The 21,313-nt window shown below is 44.1% G+C and overlaps 1 protein-coding gene across 5 annotated transcripts in view; it reads left to right on the forward strand.

Annotated features, from left to right (window-relative positions):
- The window catches only part of LOC117428137 (furin-like), a 61,206-nt gene that overhangs the window by 31,881 nt on the left and 8,012 nt on the right, over positions 1-21,313 (forward strand). For all 5 annotated transcript variants that reach the window (XM_058995401.1, XM_058995403.1, XM_034046803.3 and 2 more), the window contains exons 3-9: positions 1,864-1,962; positions 7,846-7,941; positions 9,319-9,447; positions 9,815-9,891; positions 16,363-16,451; positions 18,462-18,634; positions 19,866-20,078. In XM_058995401.1, coding sequence (XP_058851384.1) covers positions 1,864-1,962; positions 7,846-7,941; positions 9,319-9,447; positions 9,815-9,891; positions 16,363-16,451; positions 18,462-18,634; positions 19,866-20,078 — 876 coding nt within the window. The remainder of the gene's footprint in view (positions 1-1,863; positions 1,963-7,845; positions 7,942-9,318; positions 9,448-9,814; positions 9,892-16,362; positions 16,452-18,461; positions 18,635-19,865; positions 20,079-21,313) is intronic.

The following is a 21,313-nucleotide window of genomic DNA, read 5'->3' on the forward strand; positions in this document are numbered from 1 at the left end:
TGTTCCTCCCTTAGAGTTCACATAAGGGGCTGAACTGAGGTATTGATGTACTCCTGTTGAACTGACCTTTTTAAATTTTCTATTGGGTTTAATTTCCTGATTTGTCTGCAGTAAGAGCTTCCAATCCACCCTGCTTATGGCTTGTTCCCCTCCGAGAGCCTTCCTTCTACACAGCTGAATGCTGATGTGTTTTTTTTTCTTTACCCCAGGGGGAGTAGGTTCCCAAGGTCTCTGTAGGCTTTCTTTCACTGACTCCCAGGGTTTCAGTGACATTTCATCTGGGCTGATATGCCTGCTGAGTTTCAGGGATTAAACTGGTTGTTGCCCTTTTATTCACAAAAGCTGGTGTTGTAGAAGGAATTCCTGTTTTGGGGTTTTGGGACTGATTTTTGGGCTTACTGTCTAAAGCATCTTTTAAGTGTTGGTATGGGATATGAGGACAAATTCATTCAAGAACATCTAGTATTGAAGATTAGCCTAGAGGGTGCAAATTTAGCAGATGCCTTTATCCAAGGCAACCTGGAGACGAGGGTGTGTGAACTATGCATCCGCTGCAGAGTTAGTTACAACAACGTCTCGCCCGAAAGACGGAGCACAAGAAGGTTAAGTGACTTGCTCAGGGTCACGGTGAGTGAGCTGGGATTTGAAGTGGGGACCTCAAGCCCTTTTCTTTAACCACCGGACCACACTGCCTCTGGCATGTGACAGGGTTGCAATCATGAAATGAGCTGCAGTGTGAGAGGCTGCCCCCCTTTCCAGTACAGCCCCAGTTAAGAAATCTGGTAGGAACCTGACTGGGACCATTTCAATGTGTAGTGTCTCAATCAGCCCTTGAGACTTCAATACAGAATGAAGTGTGACACTGTGGGATGCCATGCCACGTCTCTCTTTCTATAATATGGAAGCTGGCACAGTGATATTGCAGGAAGTGGTGCTCCTCCATCCTTCCAGTGAAGCACAGCAGACCCCTCCCCCAGTGCTTTCTTCTGTGTCTGCCGTGGCGATTTTTCAATGGTGAAGCAGATTGGTTTTGTGAGGTGTCAGGTTGGTTCTGCAGACAGCCCTGCTGTTTTGAGCGGTGCAGTGGAGGAGACTCCTCTCTGTACTGTCAGATAATGAAGTCCCGCAGGGCCAGGGAGACACTGGGAAAGGTTATTGTCATCTCGAGCAAACGGAGCATTTATTTTTCCTTGACACGTGGCAGAATGAGCAATGAGTGGAATTGCATTTGTTAAGCTTGGTTTAGTTTATGCCACGGTCTGCCTCGCGTCAGCAATGTGTCCTCAAGACTCGTGCGTAGAGTATTGTAGATTTTAAACGGGTACCAAACAAGGGTAAAGTGCTGTATCCGTGGATCAGATTAGTCATGACTGGCCGAGCCCTCGTCTGAGAAGGGAGCTCCACAGGAAGAGATGAAGGACCCACGTGCCACTGCGTCTACTGCTTTGTTTTCCTGTACTGTAATTTGCTGTAGCATTAAGAATCATTCTTGTAAACAAATGCCTGTTACTCACACATTGGAATGACCTGCCTGCAGAATGGGTGGGAGAAGGAAACTGCACTAGAATTGTTCCTTGAGAGGACAGTGGGAATGATGTTTGTGTGAAAGTGCCCTCAGGTATATGCAGGCTTGTTGTGTTTGATACACCTGAAGCATTTTCTGCTCTTAAAACAATCTAATCTGATAAAAGCAGCACATGAGAGATTTGCATAACCTTCCCTCCCTCAGGGTGTGCCATTATTTTTTTTATCATAATCTTAAATTCAAGGCTGCTAAATTCAGTTTAGTGAAATGGAATTTTCAATGTCAATTTAAAGAAGTAATAATTCAATGCCTAATCCTAGCTTGTTTGTTTCTTTCAGATATTTGGAGAGTATTATCTTTTCCAGCACCGTGCAGTGGTGAAGAGGTCACTGTTGGAACACGGAACCCATCACCTCAAGCTGCAAAAAGAACCGCAGGTAACCAGCGTCTTGGATCTCTTATTTGGATGGATGGTTGTGTTTGCAATAGATCCATTATGGTTTGCTATAGTATATTCCAGTGTGACTATTTGAAAATACTCTGATCAAAGGCAGTTACTAGGATGCATTGCACAGTGTGTGTCTTCATGTATCAGCTGACTCTCCAGATTTTTATGGTTAAGAGTCACTTTGAGGGGGCAAGATGACTGTGAAGAGCACAATGCATGACATTTTGAAAGTTGGCAGTCTACACTTAAGGCAACAGTGTTCTGAAGTGGCTGAGATTTTTTTAGTAATGCATTTTCAAAGCAACTAGGAAAACCGAAGCCTTTAAATTGTAATACTCTGTGCGGAAGGGATTTAGAGTAAAATACACTGACTCCAGCTGCTGTTGTGGGAATTCCATTACCAGACTGAGTGTGAGCTCTTTCACTGGCATCCGAGCGTGTGGCTGGCCATGGGAAGCTCTGCAGTTTCAGTAGGAACGCCGTCTTGTCTCGTGTGGCTATTACAAATGGCTTAAATACAGCTTTTGTTTGTCCGGTCTTCAAGCTGTGCAATACCAATGCCTGCAGTACTTCATGATTACTCTGTGTGTGGAAACAGAGACTGACACCAGTGTACCGCTTGCCTCTTTGCACTTCACTTTCCACAGCTCATTTAATGACCCATTGGAGCCTCATTGAGTCTAGTCCATAATATTACTTCTGGAGTTCATTAAATGAAGTTTATAAAACAAAGGTTCTTCAGGAAGGACTGCCCCCTACACACTACATCCTGCAAACCTGGCTTATCGGAGCAATGAGAAGACTGGTAACTTCCCTCCCTGATTTGCATTCCCTTGCCTCCCCCAGCTCCACCCTTGTAGCTCCCCCTTAAACCAATGAAACACAAGCTAAGCAATTTGTTTTAATGTCCTTTTTGAGGAATAAGGCAAGTGCCATCTCTGGATCCTCCTCTAAACCAGCGTTCTATTTCATGCTGGAATAGTTACTGCTCAGCCATCTGGGAACAGAATTCAGCCCAAAATAGTTTGTGTTTTGAATGAGAAGCAATAAAACTGGTTTTGCTACAACTTAACATAAAATGATACAAAACCAATAGCAGAGAAATTGAGATGGCATGATGAGTTGTCTTGAACTGTTGGAAAAGCTTTGAAGGGTCTTTTTTTTTTTATTTAGTATATTTTTTTTTTAAACCAGCAAAGAATCATTGTGGACTGTGAAAACAGAACCGTCGGAACAAGTTGCTCAGTTGTGGACAGAGTTCTTTTTAATAGATGAGTAAATCCTACTTTGTCTTCTAGTCTTTGCTGCACAACACAATGGAAATTGTGTAGCAGTGTCCCATACCAGCTTGTATTCCAAATTGGCTGCCGGTCAAGTTTTTAAAGTGCAACGCTATTGTCTAACAGTGGGGTGATGCAGGGTTTAAATAACAACCCCTGGATAACTATTTTTTCATAGTTCAAGACTCGGACAGCCCAGGGCTCGGCCAAGAGCCCTCTTCAACATACAAGCCATTGTTATCCACATTGAGAAATGTTTGTCTATACTTTGAAAGGGAATTCATTACCCATCACCATGGCGCATTCAAGGGTATGATCCTGAATTGCATGCTGCACAGGGGTAAAGACTTGGGTATTTACAACGCTTGCCAATCCTGGCTCTGTGGGTCGGTTGAAATGACTCTACTGTTGGTGGTGCTCATGCAAGATTAGCGTGTCTTTTTTCTATTGGCAGCGCCTGTCTGCAGCAGGGCTGTGAAATGGATTGTTGCAGGTGGTTTAGAGCAGCAGCGTGGCTTGTGGTTTTGGCTTCTAACCCAGTCTGTTTTGAGGTTAGTATGGCAAGGCGGTGGGTCAAAATAGCAATAGCGGGGGGCAGGGAGGCTCAAAACAGGGCTGGCAAATTCAACGCACATGTAGCAGAGAACAGGTGCAATAACAGATTACACTGTCCCTTCCGCTCCCCCTCCCCCCTCCTCCCCTCTGCCAGAGATATCAGTCAGGGCAGCATTTCTATTTTCCTGTTTTAATTCCTCCGTCCCCCACAGCAGCATAAACAGCGAGCCTCCCAGCTTCAAACGATTATGAAGTGATAGCAAGAATTGTTTTTAAAAAATTTGTTGCATTGGAAGTCTTCGGTCAGTACTGGACGTCCAGAGCAGTCGAGGACATACCATTTTTAAACATGTTTCTTGTGGGTTTAGTTTTATACATGTGTGTGTGTGTGTGAAATTTATATATATATATATATATATATATATATATATATATATATATATATATATATATATATACAATTTTTTTGAATGAATGCTTCTATTTAAATGTGATATGTATTTAACCGGTAGGGCATCAGTACAGTAGGTAGTAACAATCTTCTAAACCACCTGACCAGCTAAAAGTCACTGCTGCAGAAACAGTTGGACTTTTTTAGTTGCTTGAGGGATAGTGCAGCTTTTTTTTTTTTGAATGCATTTCTAATTGGTTTTCATGCTCATCTCTCCATTACTGCAAGAGACTCCAGTCTCTTGCAGTACAATCAAATAGTCAAATCGCCCTTTTTACTGGCGTCTCCACGGTGACTCTGCTGAAACGCACTGTCCCGCAGTTGGAGGCTGTGCAGAAGAGAAGTAGATTATGAAAGAAGCAATACATTAAAATAACTTGCAGTCTAGGTATGAGTTTTTAATCTCGCTGTCTGTTTTAGAAAGTGCTGTGGCTGCAATACACATGTATTCGTGGGGCCTGTAGGGAGTGTCTCTTGTCCTGTATTGTTTGACCAATGTTTTGTGTTGATGGATGCATTTCCTACTCTAAGACATTGAGAGACTGCTAGTAAAGGGAATTTGGACCTTCCTAAAATGTACTTCAGTTTTTCACTAACCATCATTGCACTTCAGTAGGCTGGGGGGTGTATCTTCAGGTCTCAAATCTGAAGTTTAAAATGAATGGACTAATGGGGTTTTGAATAACACTCCTTCCTGTCCCTCTCTGCAGCCCTAATGATGACCCATCCCTAGAGCCGCTGTACTCCCTCATACAGATAACAGCCTGTGCAGAAATCCAACAGGGCTGCTGAAGCTGCAATTAGGAGGCATTGTGCTTGGAGAGTATTAAATTGCTTGCTGCTCCTTAAGCTTAAGGTTGTGTCTGGCAGGAGAGAGCCTTCTACTCAAGATTTCTCTTTTTTTTTTTTTTTGTTTGTTTGCCTGGATTTGGGTTTGCTCAGTTAAAGAGCACCATCTGTGCTGAAGTGTCTCCTCGCTCTCGCTTGGCCAGTGCTCCAAAACAATGCTGGGACATTTAGTTTGTGCCAACCAATGCCTTGCCTTATTTGTACAAATCAGTAAACCTCCCAACACCATATGTTGCTATTTCGTACGTTGACCCTGGTGTCTATCACCTAAAGCAAATCTGGTCTGTTGCATATTTACATGGAAAGTCTCCACTCCCCAGTCTCCATAAATTAGGGGCTTGACCGCCTTGGTATCTGGGTGTCCCAGAGGCTGTTTGTGCACGCATGATTAAATAAGGGTTATGTAATGAACGCTTCAGTTATGATGTCACACTGGTGGAATTCCTCAACATTCTGACTCCTCCTTCCCATCCAAATCCAGTTGCTGGGTATTGTGGGAGGGAAGATCCCTGTTAAGAGGGAAGGGTTCAGGGCTCTAGTTCTGTCAATCCTCTTTTGCTCCATTTAATCACATTGATCTCCACCAGCTGCCTGCCTCCCTCTCTCCCGCCTGCTCATGATGTAATTGAGTATAAATGTAAACCCGGACCCTGCTTTCTGATCCTCTGAATGTAACTTCATGTTCTTTTAATGATGAAGTATCCTGGGATTGCAGTGTCCTGACTGGGGGAGGAGGGGGGGCAGCTTCCAGATTACAGCACAAAACAAGTAAAGCTGTGGTGTGAGTGCATGGAGAATTCCAGGGGAAATGAAAGGAGTAGGATTTGCAGGTTAATCTGCTCAGGTCCATTGTTTTATTGTGAATATCCTAAATGCCTTCTGGAAAAAATGAGCTTTTGGCAGGTGTATGGGTTGAGTGATGCGTCTCTGAGGTGTGTTTGGGGCTTGACGGTCAACTGGCTTCAAGTGAATATCAAACTTCAGGGGTGAACCAAGTCAACATCCTCCTCCTCCCTGAAGTTATCTCGCACAGTTGAATTGTGGCTTGCACAGTACTGTTGCAGGGGAACTGGACAAGACTCCAGATCTAAAGGGGTTAAGTAATGCAGCGATTTTTACAGTGCTTTCAGACTGACTCTTTAGGAGTTAGTGGGTGGGGGGATTAAAATCGGATCAGTATACATGTTTTATTGAGGATTTTAAATGAGCCGCCCCAAGCTTGCTTTGTTTGTTCGTTTCCCTGAAGATTTCTGTTCCTTGCTGTTCCCTTCCGGTTATTGGGGAGTGATCCCCCCCCGGCCCTGTCGAAGGAAACAGGATTGTGAAATTAAGAACTGCTTTAATATTGCATGATTTACAGATTAACAGAATGCTCCAGTTCTCTGGCGCTGCTCTTTCTAATACAGTACATCCAGCTACTCCTTCAGCTGCCAGCACCACATCGCTCGTTTTAAATTGGCAAGCCACAGTATATTGAAATATCATTTTATTTTGGGGGGGGTTGCCAGAATGAAGGATTATTTTGGACACGGGCGGTTTGTCAGGAATCCAGGAATAAACCTCATAACCTGCTTTCCACAATTTAATTTGCAACTTATTTCTTTTAACCCCCAACAGCTGCTGCAAAAAGCAGTCTTTTTAAAGGATTGTTACCTGCTGCTGTCTATGAAGTGTTAAACAGTCTGCTATCGCTTCAGACAGGTCCTTCTATTGAAACAGTGTTCTAATCTTACTCTGAAGCACTGTACAGCACTAGTCTAGTTTTACTTACTGTTCTTAAACACAGCTTAATGTTTACATGCAGGAGGATCCCATAATAAATGAAATTACCTACCAGTCCTTCAGTATCCTCCAGTCCCTCTGTGTCCTTGCTGTTTACCAGCCAGTATGCATCAAATTTAGTTTATTGCTTTCTGTAAATGTGGGATCTGCTTTAATCTGCACTTTCTGCAGCAAATCTGGATTAAAGGACCCAGCCACATAATGCAAGTTATTCTGTCTGGTAAACACCCTGCAGAGTGTGTACAGTGTGTGTGGTCTGTACCTCGGTGCAGCATGTACTGGTTCAGCCTCTCCACGCTGCTTCTGGTTTCTTAGCTTTTCTTCTGTATTTTTATGTATTCTGTACCGTAAATTATGAAATTACTTTAGTTCTGCCACTCTTGGTGCTGTCTTCCCCTTTTGTAAGTGTATAAAGAGAAGTTCGGATGTTCTGCATTGGAACAAAGTGTATTACTATTGGTAGTAGTAAACTCATTGGATTGACTTCTCATTTCCAAGGGGCTCCTGGAAGACAACAGCAGCTGTAAATGAATAACCAAGCTGGTAAAATCAAGCTTGGCTTAATTTTTCAAAGAATCTTTGTATAAGTGGTCAATGTTGTAAATGGTAAACGTCCTGTTTTTTTTTTAAACTTGTATTTGTACCAAATTGCCATATAGTAGTAATGGTTTATTTACAGCACACTAATGCCTTGGTGGCCAGTTTACACCATTTTGTAACGATTCTTAGAGCTTCTGTATACAGAGTGCGTTGGTCATGGTGAAATGCTGTAAGCTTAGAGTTGACATGCTCAAGATGTCAAGGGCTTTAAGGCATGAATGCCAGACTCTTGAGGTTGCAAACCAGCTGAAATGGTGCTGCGGAACAGTGGTGGTGTTGTAGTTCCCTGTTTGTGCAGTAGGAGGTGCTGTGCAAGGCTGAAGGCACGTGTTTATTTATTTATTTTTTATTCCAGGTGGTTTGGGCAGAACAGCAAGTTGTGAAGAAAAGGAAGAAGAGAGATATTTACTCCGAACTGTCTGATCCCAAATTTTCAGAGCAGTGGTACCTGGTGAGTGGTGTTTTTCTACATTGGGGTTTAGGAACAGTATTCTAGCTTTCTCCTGAGATCTTCAGTGTGTGTGTGTGTGCAGAATACACTAGATTTGTTTCTGTATAAACATGCTTTTTATTTATTTTTGTGCACTACAAATACTGCACTGCATGAGATTCAAAGGAAAACAGTGTCCAGTACCGCAGCAGAGGAGGGGGTGGACTCAATGGGGTTTGTGAAGCAAGGACAGGAAGAGAATTGTTTGCATTAATACAGTGTAGCCTGGTCTCCGTAACCAGTCTGACCAGGATGAGGCATTTACCTTCACGGACTATCTCCTTTGGGATTGCAGTTGTGCTGCCACCAAAATATCCCTGCATGACAAACCAGAAATAAGAGATACTGAATATCAAAAGGGTTTAAAAAATTGGGTTTGGGAAACTCTCTCATCGCAGGTAACCACGCCATTGGATGGACATCTTTTATCCAACATGTCTTTGGTCTAAAGGAATTAGTTTTAAAGTTATTAGTATGTTGGTTAAATTTTAAAGTAGTTTTGTAAAGCACAGCACCTGCAGGTATACTGAAACTCAAATATCCTGGAGCTCCTGCGAGCCCTCCTAGTTCTGTAATGTGCAGAGTGGAATTTGCTGGCTGTCAGCCTTCATTCATCACAAAGCACTGCTGCATTGGAGGTTTGATTCAGAGCTGTAAGGCAGCTGCCTGTCTGGGGCGAGGTGACCCCAGGATGAGGCAGTCCTTATCTGGGAGTTGTGAAGTGACTCTCCATGTCTTACCAGGGTGAAAGCGGGGAAGCGAGACCAGTGTTTTAAATTCAATTTTCTGCTTAAATGAGCTTTATACAGTAGTTGTGCTTGCCAGGAAGCGGCCGGCCTTCCTGAACTCTTCTGAAGGGAGGCATAGTCTCTGACGGACTGATTGGTTAAGGCTGCTCTTGGGGCGGACCCTCCTTTTGTCAAACGCTCTGCTCCAGGTGTGGAAACGGAGGATGAAGAGCCCTTTTTGAAATACCAGCAGTGCCCCCTTCCTTTTGTTAGTCTTCACAGGAAGACCTAGTGATCATAATCTATCATAGCTAGCAATATGGGATGTGTTCAACTGGATTCAGGTTACAGTTTCACTGTTGGAAGTCTTCCAATGTCAATACACTGTGCAGCATCACACGACACCAATAGAACAAAATTCATCTATTGGTACAAAATGTTTATGTACAGTCATCTGTAACGGGTGTCCACACCAAGCAGCTAACAACAATGCAAATTTGGTCCCATTTACTTTCTCTGTAATAAGAGAATGAATGTTTTAACTGGATAAGCATCGGAGTGCACTGTAAGATGCATAGTTCAGATCTGACTTGCGTTTCCTTGTTTTCAGTACAATGCAAACCAGCATGACCTGAACGCCCGAGGCGCCTGGCAGCAGGGATACACTGGCAAGGGGGTGGTGGTGTCCATCCTGGACGATGGCATTGAGAAGGACCACCCTGACCTGATTGAGAACTATGTAAGTGAAGTACCAGACACCGGGATGGGATCATGGACCCCCCCCCCCCCCCCCCCCCCCCCCCCCAATTCTCTTTTAATCAGTTCCTTCAAAGGAATTCCTTTTGCAGGAATGGGAATTGTTTTAAAAGGGAATGGGAACTGGAATTTTAATTGGAATTTAAACAAACCTAAAAGCAACTGGAAGTCTAGTCAAGTGTCTTCAGAATTTAGCCAGCAGCTGCTGTAGAATGACATGAGGATTTCAGCCTGGGAGGAAATGGACGTACAGATGAGCTATCCTTTTTCTCCTCGCTCTGTGGGTTTTTTGTTTCTCTGCTTAAACTGGGTTGGACTGGGTTGTTTATGTATTGTTTATTGTTCTGCAGGATCCGGAAGCCAGTTACGATGTGAACGACAAGGACCCTGATCCACAGCCCCGATACACGCAGCTGAACGATAACCGGTAGGGGGTGCTGTGGAGTTGTGCTGAGTGGGGGGGGGTGGGCTTTTTTTAATAGGTGAACTGCTCCAGATCTAGCACTAATAACCGTATAGAAGACTTTAAATGGCTGGTCCAGCTTTGTCTGCCCCTAGTCTAAAGATGGGGAGTTCAGAGGCAGGCCTGCTGCTTTGTCAGAGGGGTGGATCTCTGCTCTAATGTACCTGATCTTGTAGGATGAATGGAGAGGCCTGGGATGGAGTTTCTGGAATAAAATCCCCGATGTGTGTGAGTGGAGGATGGGAAAATTAGTTGAGTCTGCATTAGGGGGGAAATGAAAATGCTATAAATTCCTTGGCATTCTCATGCATTTTTGTGCACAAGCTTAATTCTGTTCCTCTTAAATGAAAACGAAGTAAGCACAGGAAAGGAACAAGTAAAGGTTACTGTTGTGTGACTTTTTGGAAACGGATGCTGGCACTGATGGGAGTCTGGCTAATTCCATGGAGTATGATGACCTGAAATAACAGGGATTCAATGGAGTGAGATTGGGATCCTGGTGGGGGTGGCTATTTATCAACAGAAACAGTAACTTGGAGCCGTTTATGCAGGGATTTTTTCTCAATCCAGCAGCGGCACTTGCAGGATTAAGTTTGCTGTGTTAAGTACAAAGGTTTAGAAATTTTATTTAAACTGGCACTGACTCTGTGGGAACTGAAATAACAATTCAGGGTTTTGTTTTTTCTCTCTTGTGAGGCTGAATATGTCCAAGTGGACCTGTTATGGGCATAAGATTGTTTTATATAAGTTGTGCTTGATGGTGGTTTGGGCTTTTTTTTTTTTTTACTAGCATTCTCCCTGTGGGGAACTTTACTTCAGATCAGCTTTCTTCTGTCGACTCTGAACCCTGAACCTTTCCCAGGCTCTCATGCTTTGCTGTGTGCTGTTTTGTCTCTGCATTAATCTGTAGTAGGAGACTGACTCAAAGCCACCCATAATTGATTAGTCTTGTGATTTCATTTCAGTTTTCAGGAAGCACTATCTTCCAGCCAGATTGACCATTAGTATTTTCTCAATTAAAACACCACCTTGAGAGAGATAGACAGCAGGGGTGAAGAAGACAGACTGTTGGACAGCAGGAAACTGTCCATGAAGTTGCTTCCTTTGACCAGATGGACCGCTGCCATCTACAGCTTTTAAGGCGACTTAACAGAACTTTACAAACTATGTGCAAGTCTGACTAGTAGCTTGTGGCATTTGGCTACATTTTGACAGTGTTACTGTAGTTTACATACAGTAGCCTCCCACATCTTGTCTCCTATTTCGTGATTCCTCCCTTAGCTCCCAGTATTCCAGATCTCTGAATATTCACTCGCAGAGCCAGAATATGGAAGAGTTCAGGGCTACATTGTGTGGTACTAAAGGCAAGCTTGGCCTTGTTTTTAATGAGCAAAAACCTGCAAAAGGCCGGTCTGTCTAGCTTCATAAAGCAGCCTTTCTTCTCTGGCGCTGCTTCTGAATATTTTAAAAGCAAAGATGCCTTTTAGTCCAGGTGTTTTGCTTTCCTCCTTCCCTGACAGCGTTAACCCCTGCCTGCCTGGACAGACGGGTATTAAACTGCCCTCTGCGCTCTTTTGAAAGACTGCTTGGACTGTCTGATCTGGGGCAGCATGCTTTTAACTGGGTGGTTTGAAAGGGAGTGTTGCTGCTTAGTCCTTCACACTAGCAGCCCTTTCCAAACACACTGCCTCTCAAATGATGTGTGTGTGGTGTGGCGTTTTTTTTTTTTTTGTCTACAAAGTCATCTTGCATCCCAGCTGGAAACCTGAAGCGGGACTTCATTAATTTGAGGATCTTTTCCATGTCGTTCAACACACACAGGGCTGTCTGGGTTAAATCAGAATAAGAGGGGGACTGGAGGCAGTTGAGAGCTGTCGAGTCTTGGCTGGAAGTGTACCACGGATGTCTGCTCTGCAGGAGACTCCATTCAAACAGCTGACTTACCCTTCCACAATGTGATTCGCCCTGCTTGATGTTGATCTTTCTGGTGGCAGAGTGAAGCAGTGGGTCGGCTTCTCATTAACATCCATTAATCAGCGCTGCTGCAGTTCCTCTACAGTCTGCCTCTCTGTATTTCTGGCAGTAGTGTAGCCTTTTATAAAGCCTCATCTGAACGGAACAGAAAGCTGCTAAAAAATGACTGATCTGTTCCATTTAAGAACGTTGCTGCTCAGTCCAAGCCTGGAATCAAAGGGTCAAACACGACAGTTACTGTTTCCCACAATCGCACATCTTAATACATTAGTAATATGACTTCCAGAAATGCACAGCTGTTTAATGACTCATTAGATCCTCTAATAGGGGAAAAAGTTTCACTCTGGGGTAAATTTAAAAATAATGCATATTACTTTACATAAGCATTGCTTTTGAAATTGACAGATGAATGGAACATGAACGATCGGATCTTTTGGTATTGGTCATTCAATTGCAAAAATAAGAGCCGAACCGAGGAGGGGGCTCGAGTGTAATGAAGTGTGTGAAATGGTTTTCTAGATGAAATCAAAGTCTCACTTGGTGTGTGTTGGGTTGTTGTGGGGTGTGTCGTGGTTTCCGCCCCCCCCCTCCAAGGTTGCAACACATGTTAGTTACACTAATGAATACTAACACATAAACAAGTTTCCCTGTTGAGGATCTCTTCAGTATGTACTGCCGTCGCTCTTCTCTTGAGAGTAAAGCTCTGTTTCCTCAGTTGAGCCAATCTGTCCCCTATAATAGAGCAGATTTCATATGAAACCTTTTTTTTTTTTTTTTTTTTTTTTTTTTTTTTGGAAATTCAGCACAAGCTCAAAAGCGACCGGTTTTCTTTTCCCTCTGTCTACTAGTTACTTTCCACTTGCTGCAGTAATTGTGTTAATTTCTCTTTCCACTAATGTTCCTTACTGACTGCTTGACGACGGGGGTGACGAGTGGTATTTGCTAGGGATGGAGGCATTTCATTTTTTATTGCTTCCCCCCCCCCCCCCCCCCCCCCCCCCCCCCCCCCCCAACCATTTATTTGGTAGGCGAGAACAGGGCCCTGCAGGGTGAAGCAAGGCTTTTCCATAACATGCTCCCCCTCCCCTCACAAACCCCTGGGCGAAGCTCTGTGGGTGCACTGCACGCTGACTTGAAAAACAGAGCGGGCCTTTTCCAGAATGCTAGCGGCAACCTGAACGCAGCTTCTAGGAGGATGGGAGTAGAGAGGGACGCCAGGGCTGAGTGGTGGATGGATTGGTGGGGGGTGGGAAGCTTTTTGCATTCCAATGCCAGTCATTTAAACACGCTCCAGGGGCTCCTAAACTGTTTTAAATGTTGGTGCCTTTGATGTTGAACAGCCTGAGGGCCAAGTTAAGCCTGCTGGAAAATATCCCAAATCCAGAGAAGCAGCTCCGAATCACCCCGCTGTAGGGAGTGAAATGAGGTAGCAAATTGAGCCACGGTTCTGGTTTTACTGGGAGCCTTTGAGTTCTGTCATCTCAGCAGAAGATGCGGTGTCTAATTAAGCTCCTACATTATTAAAACCAGGAATGGTTCACGCTGCTGCACAATGGAAGGACGATTCATACCCCAAGAGATTTCACTCCTGCAGTTCAGGTGATGCTTGATGGTGGTGTCCAGGCTGATGAAATACCTTGACCCCACACAATCCTGAGCTGAACATAAGTTTTGCAAATAGACTGCTAAACAATATAATGCTTTCTATTGTCCACATTGCATCTTGATACCCTGCAATGTGCGATGATTTGAGGGTTAAATTGAGAAGGAAAGCAGTTGGTGCCACCATTGCAAAATGCTGGCTGGATGTCAGCCCTGAAGCGTACTTTTAGCTGAGTTATCATCAAGGCCCTTCTGATATAGGGAGGGGGGGGCAGAACATGTGTTGCATTTACAAAACAGTTCTGTCTGCATTCTTAAATGATTTAATAATAATAATTTCCAACAGGTTTAAAGGGTCCAGCATCATGAGGGTTAAATGTTTTATATGGTGATTTGTCTTCTAGAATTTCACAGGTTTGTTGCAATGCTTGGTAGAAGGGAATTTTAATGTTATTGTACACTGGTGGGGCGGTGTTTTTATATTAAAATCTGCATTCATTTACTGTGAACAGATTTGAGTGACAGCCGAGCTCAAGTCTGAGCAGAGCTGTCGTGTTGAGAGAGACGCCGCCAATAATTTGATCTGTTGCAATGCAGTGGTGGTGTAGAAGAGAGGGATACACAGACCTTGACATGGTCTGTCCAGTAGCCAAGACCTTGCTAATTTGGAGAGCAATCGAATGCTCCCTTAGGCGAGCTGGAAGGCTTGTCCCTTGGAATAGAGCTGGGTTTGGCAACATTAGTCCTCTCTGCTGCGACTTCCAATTCAGTTTTGCTAACTAAAATACAGGGTAGCATTGTGTGTGTGGTGTGTAATTAATAAATAATTAAGAAATGGTTTAAACTGGTATGCAGTACAGTATTTTGATGCAACAAATCAGGCATTAAACTGAAGTTGAACATATTTGAAACTGAACTGGGTTTATTCTTTCAATTTTTCTGGGTGTCGCAGACAACATTCACAGAGGGGACAAAGAATGAAGGGCATGGCTGTCCCTTTCCATTCATCTCTTCTGTTACAAGAATATCAGATCTCCTGTAGTGAATGAAGATGTCAGTTAGGGTTTGCTAGTGTTTGGGGAGAAACGTTATTACAGATTTATGAGATGCAAAGTGAGATTGTGTGTGGTTTTGTCTGTAAATATGATGCTTGTCTGCTCATGCATGAACACTGTGAATGATTATGCTGCCCTGGAGGAGGGAGAGGAGAGGTTTCTGATCTAAGGACATTGTAGTCTCCCCTGGTGTGAAAATGAAGCTAGGAATTGATGTGTAAAGTTTGTACTTGGAAGATATTTCCATACAGGTTAGGTGTCCCATTGAGTCAACATGCCGCCTCTCATGCTGGGGATGATTCTGTGATATATTTCTATACAGAGTTTGAAGCCCCCTTTTTGAGCAGGCAGGCTTCTTTTCAGCAGGACAGTCCCCATGCTGGGGGTGAGGAAGTGAACATATTGACTTTGAACAGCATGGTATTTTCCACTGCATGTATAGTCTATGAGACTGCAGTAAATGCCAGCGATACTGAATTTCTCGTCTATCCCTCTCTTTTGGGAGAGCCAGATAGTGCAGACTACAGGGGTTAGTTTTGCATCTCATTCGCAGTCACTCGGTGGTTAATCACTCAAGAGCCCCTAGCTATATGCAACAAGGGGTCAAGGAGAGATGAAACTATTACAGGATAAGTGTGTGGAGGAACTACAATGAGGAGCATTCGATTTATACTGCAAACTGTACAGTTACATTGCTATTGTATGGGATCATCTTAACTGTTTAAATAAAACTCAGACCACCACCAAATCTGCCCAATCAATTTCCTTCTCCCTACAGTACCTTTTATATATATATATATATATATATATAAAATATAAATAATATAATCTCTATAAAAGGATGGATTTCCTAGGTTACTCTGTCCTGGATAGTTGTCATTCTTAAAGGAATGACCTTGTGGGTTAGGCACTGGGCCCCCCCCAGCTCCACACTTCCACTGCAGTCCCTGTACATTTGAACGTTTTCCTAGGATGTGAAGGGTTCAGTAACCTTCGATCTCCCTTGACTCCTGACACTGTGCTGTCTGGCAGAATCAGGAAGTTGTTGGAGCATTGGCAGCACAAGAGAGCAAGGTTGTTCACAAATGAGTACATTTTAATTTGCAAAGTCCCTGATGTAAACCTGTGTCGGCTTGTTTTGTTCTTTCAGCACTTCCCTGGGATTGACCTGTGTGTGTGAAAGCACCTCTGCCCACCCAGGTCCCTGGCTCCCTGCAATCATGTTTTATTTATTCCTGTCAGCTGAGATTGTTTTGGGTTAAGGTTTGAACTCTGTAAAATGCAGAGCTAGCAGTTATGCAGTAGAGGCACCGAGCCAGACAAAGTGCTAGTATCCTCAAATCTAGGATGATAGTATTGCTTTGAAGTTGCGTGAGTGTGGCTGTATGACCCCCTCTTTCAATAAGCAGCTATCCTGTCTCTAAATGAATAAACACTGGAATGAGCTCTGGGGGCCCTCTATCAGGGGGAGCTGGAATTACTCCCAGGAATATTTCTAACTTGGTTTATCATGTGTTGCAATCCTTCCTCTACCTTCTTCCATTGCACTCTAACCACTGGTCTACTCAAAACCTCTGCTTTAAACACTATAGCCCAGCACTCTAGCCCACTACCCTCCACACTGCAGCCTTCCACATTGATCTTTGTGAAGCACCCTGCTGTGCTGTCCTGTAACCACTGATGTGCTCTGGCTCTGTGTTCTTCCTTATTGCTGGATCATCTCTGGTGTGATTTCTGACTCCTCTTAAGCTCCAGGACAGTGTTGAGCATGCATGTCTGACAGCACTGTGTTTCTCCCCTCTAGGCACGGGACCCGCTGTGCTGGGGAGGTGGCAGCAGCAGCCAACAACGGGATCTGTGGAGTCGGAGTGGCTTTCAACTCCAAGATTGGGGGTGAGTGTTCATGCAGTGTCACAGGCTCGCCAGCTCTACTAGCAGGCCCTGTGGCCTCCCCATACAAACATCCAAGATCTGAAATTCATCTGCACGATGTTCTCGTCGTACAGAATGATCTGCAAAGCAAATCTGGGACTGTAGCCTTGCTGTCCAAGGGGCAGATTTCAGCAGAAGCACGTGCAATTCTTAACTGGCAGACAGCTCTTGCAGTAGGACTTTGTCTTCAGCTGTTTTTTTTTTTTTTTTTTGTCATTATTTTCAGTGTTGGTGGAAGAGTGTGATGTGTCTAATCCTTTCAATTATTCGGACATGAATTGAGTCTGGGTGGGGGGAGCAGGTACATAATTGAGATACTGGAGCTGTGGGTTGTATTCAAATAGTTTTAAATCAATGATTTTACAACAGTTCTGCTATTGCCAAAGTGCTTGTTTTTGAAGTTTAATTAAAGTGAGTGGTAGTAGGTCAGCACTAAAGTCCATATACACTATGGGGAAGAATATTGATACTGTTGCCTGTTTTGAAGGTATTTGGAGCAGGTCCATGTTACACCTAACCACCAGCCCCACATTGCACACAGAGTTGGTGCTGTGTATACACTGGCTAAGATGGGACTACAGTAAACTCCTGGAGGTTACAGACATAACCTCACTATTGTAATGGAGACTGTTTGTTAATTAGGCAGCTAATGAGGCTGGCAGTACTCCATTCAAACAAGCCCCCAGCTCAAGGAAGTATCTGTCCTTTCCAGGGTGCTAAATCCTTACTGTCCTTCAAGGGGCTTGGGGAATGTGAGGGCTGATGAGCTAAACCATGGTGCATATCTTGCAGGGGTGCTACTTTTTTTTAAATGCTGACGTTTTCTGTGCATGTGATGCCATTGTCCAGCAACGAAGTGGACCCTTGTACCGCACACAGGCGTAAGTGGACACAAGTCATGTGTTCAAGTCAGCAGAAGGGTTTCATGGTGCTGCCCAGCACTTCCCACATTTTGTGCTCCTGCTTGTTCAGTTACTGGCATGTCTTCAATAAAGCCTTAATCTGGGCCTCTCTTTCCAACCAAGGCTGTCTTTTGTAAGGCAATGGTGACATTGACAACCCCTGGGGGTGCAGAGTTTAATGAGTTCTTTCTGGGTAATTTTGGCGGTCAATGACTGAAGTAGCTTGTACATGTTTTGTTTGAGCCTGGAGGCACTTGTGACTTCAAGGATGTTGTAAAAGTGTTTTTGTGTGCGAGTCGCATGCAATATTGTGTACTCTTTAGGTGTGTTTAAATATGCCTGTGCCTAACCGTATACATTTAGATGGAAAATGCTTTTAAATTTCTGATGTGTACGTCTTGAGCCAAGCATGTAATCCTTCTATTCTAATAAAGCAACATCAAATGTTTTTTAGCATTAGTCTAATTTCAGCATCAAACTGTGTGCTAGCATGTTCTTCCCTGGGGTGCTTTTGTGTTTTTATATGAAAGTCTCCAAGCTTGGCGTATATATTGTGCTGTGTTTTAAATACATCACAACCTAATGTGTATTTACTCTGAAATGGAGTCCTGCTCTGTAAGTAGTGTCAATTTTAATATTTCATTGCCTTAATTTAGCAATATCCTTCAGTTCAGAACGTGGATTCATGAATTAGATCAAAAAGCTTGAAACAGATTTGTATAGTTGAACTAGGGCAGCTCATGCTACCCAAGTATAAAGCATAAAAATAAGACAACACAAAGGCGTAACATTCAGTGTTAAGTTTTGTCAAAACATCCCATTGCAGCATTTGATGTTTTTAAATACACCGCTACACCCACATGCTTAGTATCTTGAGAAACATACTGAATAAAAAAAAAAAAATACTGCTATTTCTGAAAGCTTCATTTCTTTATGTAATTGATTTCTCTTTCTGCATCAGGTTCAGATTGATAATCGGTGTGCGTGTCCCTGGGAAAGGAGCCCTTCAGTTTGTTTCAGCAGTATAAAGGCTCTGCAGCCCTGCTCTAAAGCCCCTTGCTCTCCCCAGGTGTGCGCATGCTAGATGGAGAGGTGACGGATGCAGTCGAAGCCCAGTCTCTCAGCTTCAACCCCAATCACATCCACATCTACAGCGCCAGCTGGGGCCCCGAGGATGATGGGAAGACTGTGGACGGCCCTGCCAAGCTGGCGAAGGAGGCGTTCGAGCACGGAGTCTCTGAGGTAGGGCTGCCCATGTGCTGAGATCACCGAAAGAACAGCATCGTGCTATTGAAAACGTTTTGGTGCTGGTAGTCACTGAAGACCGTTTTAAAATTTTTCAACTCCATTTAATAAAAAAAAAAAAAAAATTAAAAAAAGCAGAGTACCACATTGTGACACCTGTACCCCAGGTGAAAGGCATTTAGGGTGTTATCACGTGCTTGGCTAAACATTGTTTCCTCCAGGTGTATTTTTAGCAATTGAGCTTCTATTACACATGCAGTATAATCCCACACGCATGTGTAAACAAACAGTGGTCATGGAGACTAATGAATTGAGAGAATGAGGCTGTGACATCAGAAGGGAGAATAGGCCAGTGAAACCAAATCCCAGCCTCAGTCAAGTTTCAGCTTTCATTGAGTGGTTTTGAGTGGTAAAAGCCATTGTTACTGCATTCAGGTACCTGGATATGCAAACAGACATCAAAACAAATGGAAGGAGGGGACACAGAACGGCAGGTGGTTTGTCAATGGATCAATAATGCATAATGGCACAGCCGGACTTCAGAGGCCCTGATCTTGTGCTTCTGCAAACAAACGAATGGGTATTCAGTGGATGACATGTAGATACGGTTCCTGTCACAGTACAAAGTACCTGTTCTAGTGAATCTTTTACAGCTCGTTTTTAGGTCATCAATGATAAGCCCTGGCAAACAAAGTATGGATTTCAGTTTGAAGAGACCGGGGTTGTGGTTGTGTGAATGGAGATACAATGGAGTACATAATCTGGGGAACCAGGTGCAGGTACATCCAAGATACTAGAGCCCTGTGATCCATTACTATTCGTTTATTTGGCAGACTCCTTATCCAAGGCGACTTACAGGTGTGGGGCAGAAACAATATTTTAACAGTATAGTTTACAGCAAGTACTACTAGAATACAATAGGAGATGAGAAAGGATTAAAACATTTTTGTATCTACAATGACAATGGTAGACAAGGCTAGTGCATCAGCTGACGATCCATTAACGTGGTGCTGAGGTCAGGCAAGTCCAGTGCATAGGCGGAGGGGTGGATCAAGAGATCTACAAGTGCAGTCTGAACAGGGGGGTCTTGAGGAGGTGGCGGAAGGCAGTAAAATCAATGTTTTTCTAACCATTCCAGATGGTGTACAGTCATTGCCTGACCTGATGCAGACAGCAGTTGATTTGATTTAACAGGTAATCGGACGGGGTTGTGTGTTCTGTGTTTCAGGGTCGAGGTGGGCTGGGCTCCATCTTCGTGTGGGCGTCGGGTAACGGAGGTCGGGAGCATGACAGCTGTAACTGCGACGGCTACACCAACAGCATCTACACCCTGTCGATCAGCAGCAGCACACAGTACGGGAACGTGCCCTGGTACAGCGAGGCCTGCTCCTCCACGCTCGCCACGACGTACAGCAGCGGGAACCTCAATGAGAAGCAGATTGTGAGTACAGGGAGGGGGATCCCTCTAGGGTGCTCTCGGCACCACATGCTGTGCGTTGTCGGTAGGAGCCTCGTCAGATTGAGTTTGTGGGGGCGGCAAGGTTTGCAGGAGTATGGAAGCTTGTCCTGTTATAGTAGAAACCTGCTTCACTGCAATCACCTTTACTAGCAGGAGAATTGGAAGGGAGAGGAGAAAGAAGTGGGGGATTCTCAAGAACCAGGTCATGAGTATTAGGATGGGGGTAGAGGCAACAGAACTCATGTAGGAGCAAAGTAGGGGGCGGGGGGGGGTGGAGCCAGGAGACATGGTGATGAAACCCAGCATTGCTGGATTTAAAAGAAGAGATGCATGGTGAGTGATGGGGAGAGGATTGGAGCTGGAGGTGCAGCTGCACACTGGGATGCAAGGCATATAGTGATTGAGAGATCCCCTCCAACGCAGCGCAAGGTCTCCTTCCTGCTGACTGGAGAGATTTGAGTCTCTGCCTCGGAAAGCTGTGATGCTGGAGGGAAAGGCGCCACAAGGACGGGTGGTTTGCACAGCGTGACTCCGTGGGGCAGGAGGGGTCGACATTCCGGGAATAGCAGCACAGCTTGCAACCGTGCTTTTGATGTCTGTTTCTTCTCTATCCTGTTCTCTTAAATTTAAGATCAGTTTTCATGGATTTGTTAAAGTAGACATTACTACTATTTAGAAAACAGTTGCACCTTCTGTAGAGGGAATGTTAATGATGCACACCATGCTGTACCCTGGGAATGCACTGCCTGGTTTTGTAATGAGCTACAGTAACGTTGAGCTGCTAAGCATGACGGGATTTTAATACTAGTGCAACAGTTCCAACTCTAGCCTGGCGCTTTCTATTTGGTATTGTAGAATTGAAGCTAATGTCCCGTCATACTTAAACCTGGCACAGCAAATTTGTTAACCTTTTGGGGTCATCAGTGTTTGGAATCTGCCTGTCAACATGCAAATTGGGCAGCACCACAATACATTTTTCTACACATTTCTAAAGTGCCTTTGATCAGAGCACCTTGTAAAACCAACGCTAGTATTCTTTGAACTCTGTGTCCCTCTGGCTCAAGCTACATTTACATCCAAGTATTTTTCTCCTAAAACCATGCTGCTACCCCCATGATCATCCTCCTCAGCATGATTATTTTAAACTGCATTTCCATACACAGGATTTCATTCTCGGGGTTTCAGTTATCACGCACAACTTTCAAGTTTAATTGCGT

The sequence above is a fragment of the Acipenser ruthenus genome, chromosome 21 (genome assembly GCF_902713425.1).
Source record: "Acipenser ruthenus chromosome 21, fAciRut3.2 maternal haplotype, whole genome shotgun sequence".
Taxonomy (NCBI): domain Eukaryota; kingdom Metazoa; phylum Chordata; class Actinopteri; order Acipenseriformes; family Acipenseridae; genus Acipenser; species Acipenser ruthenus.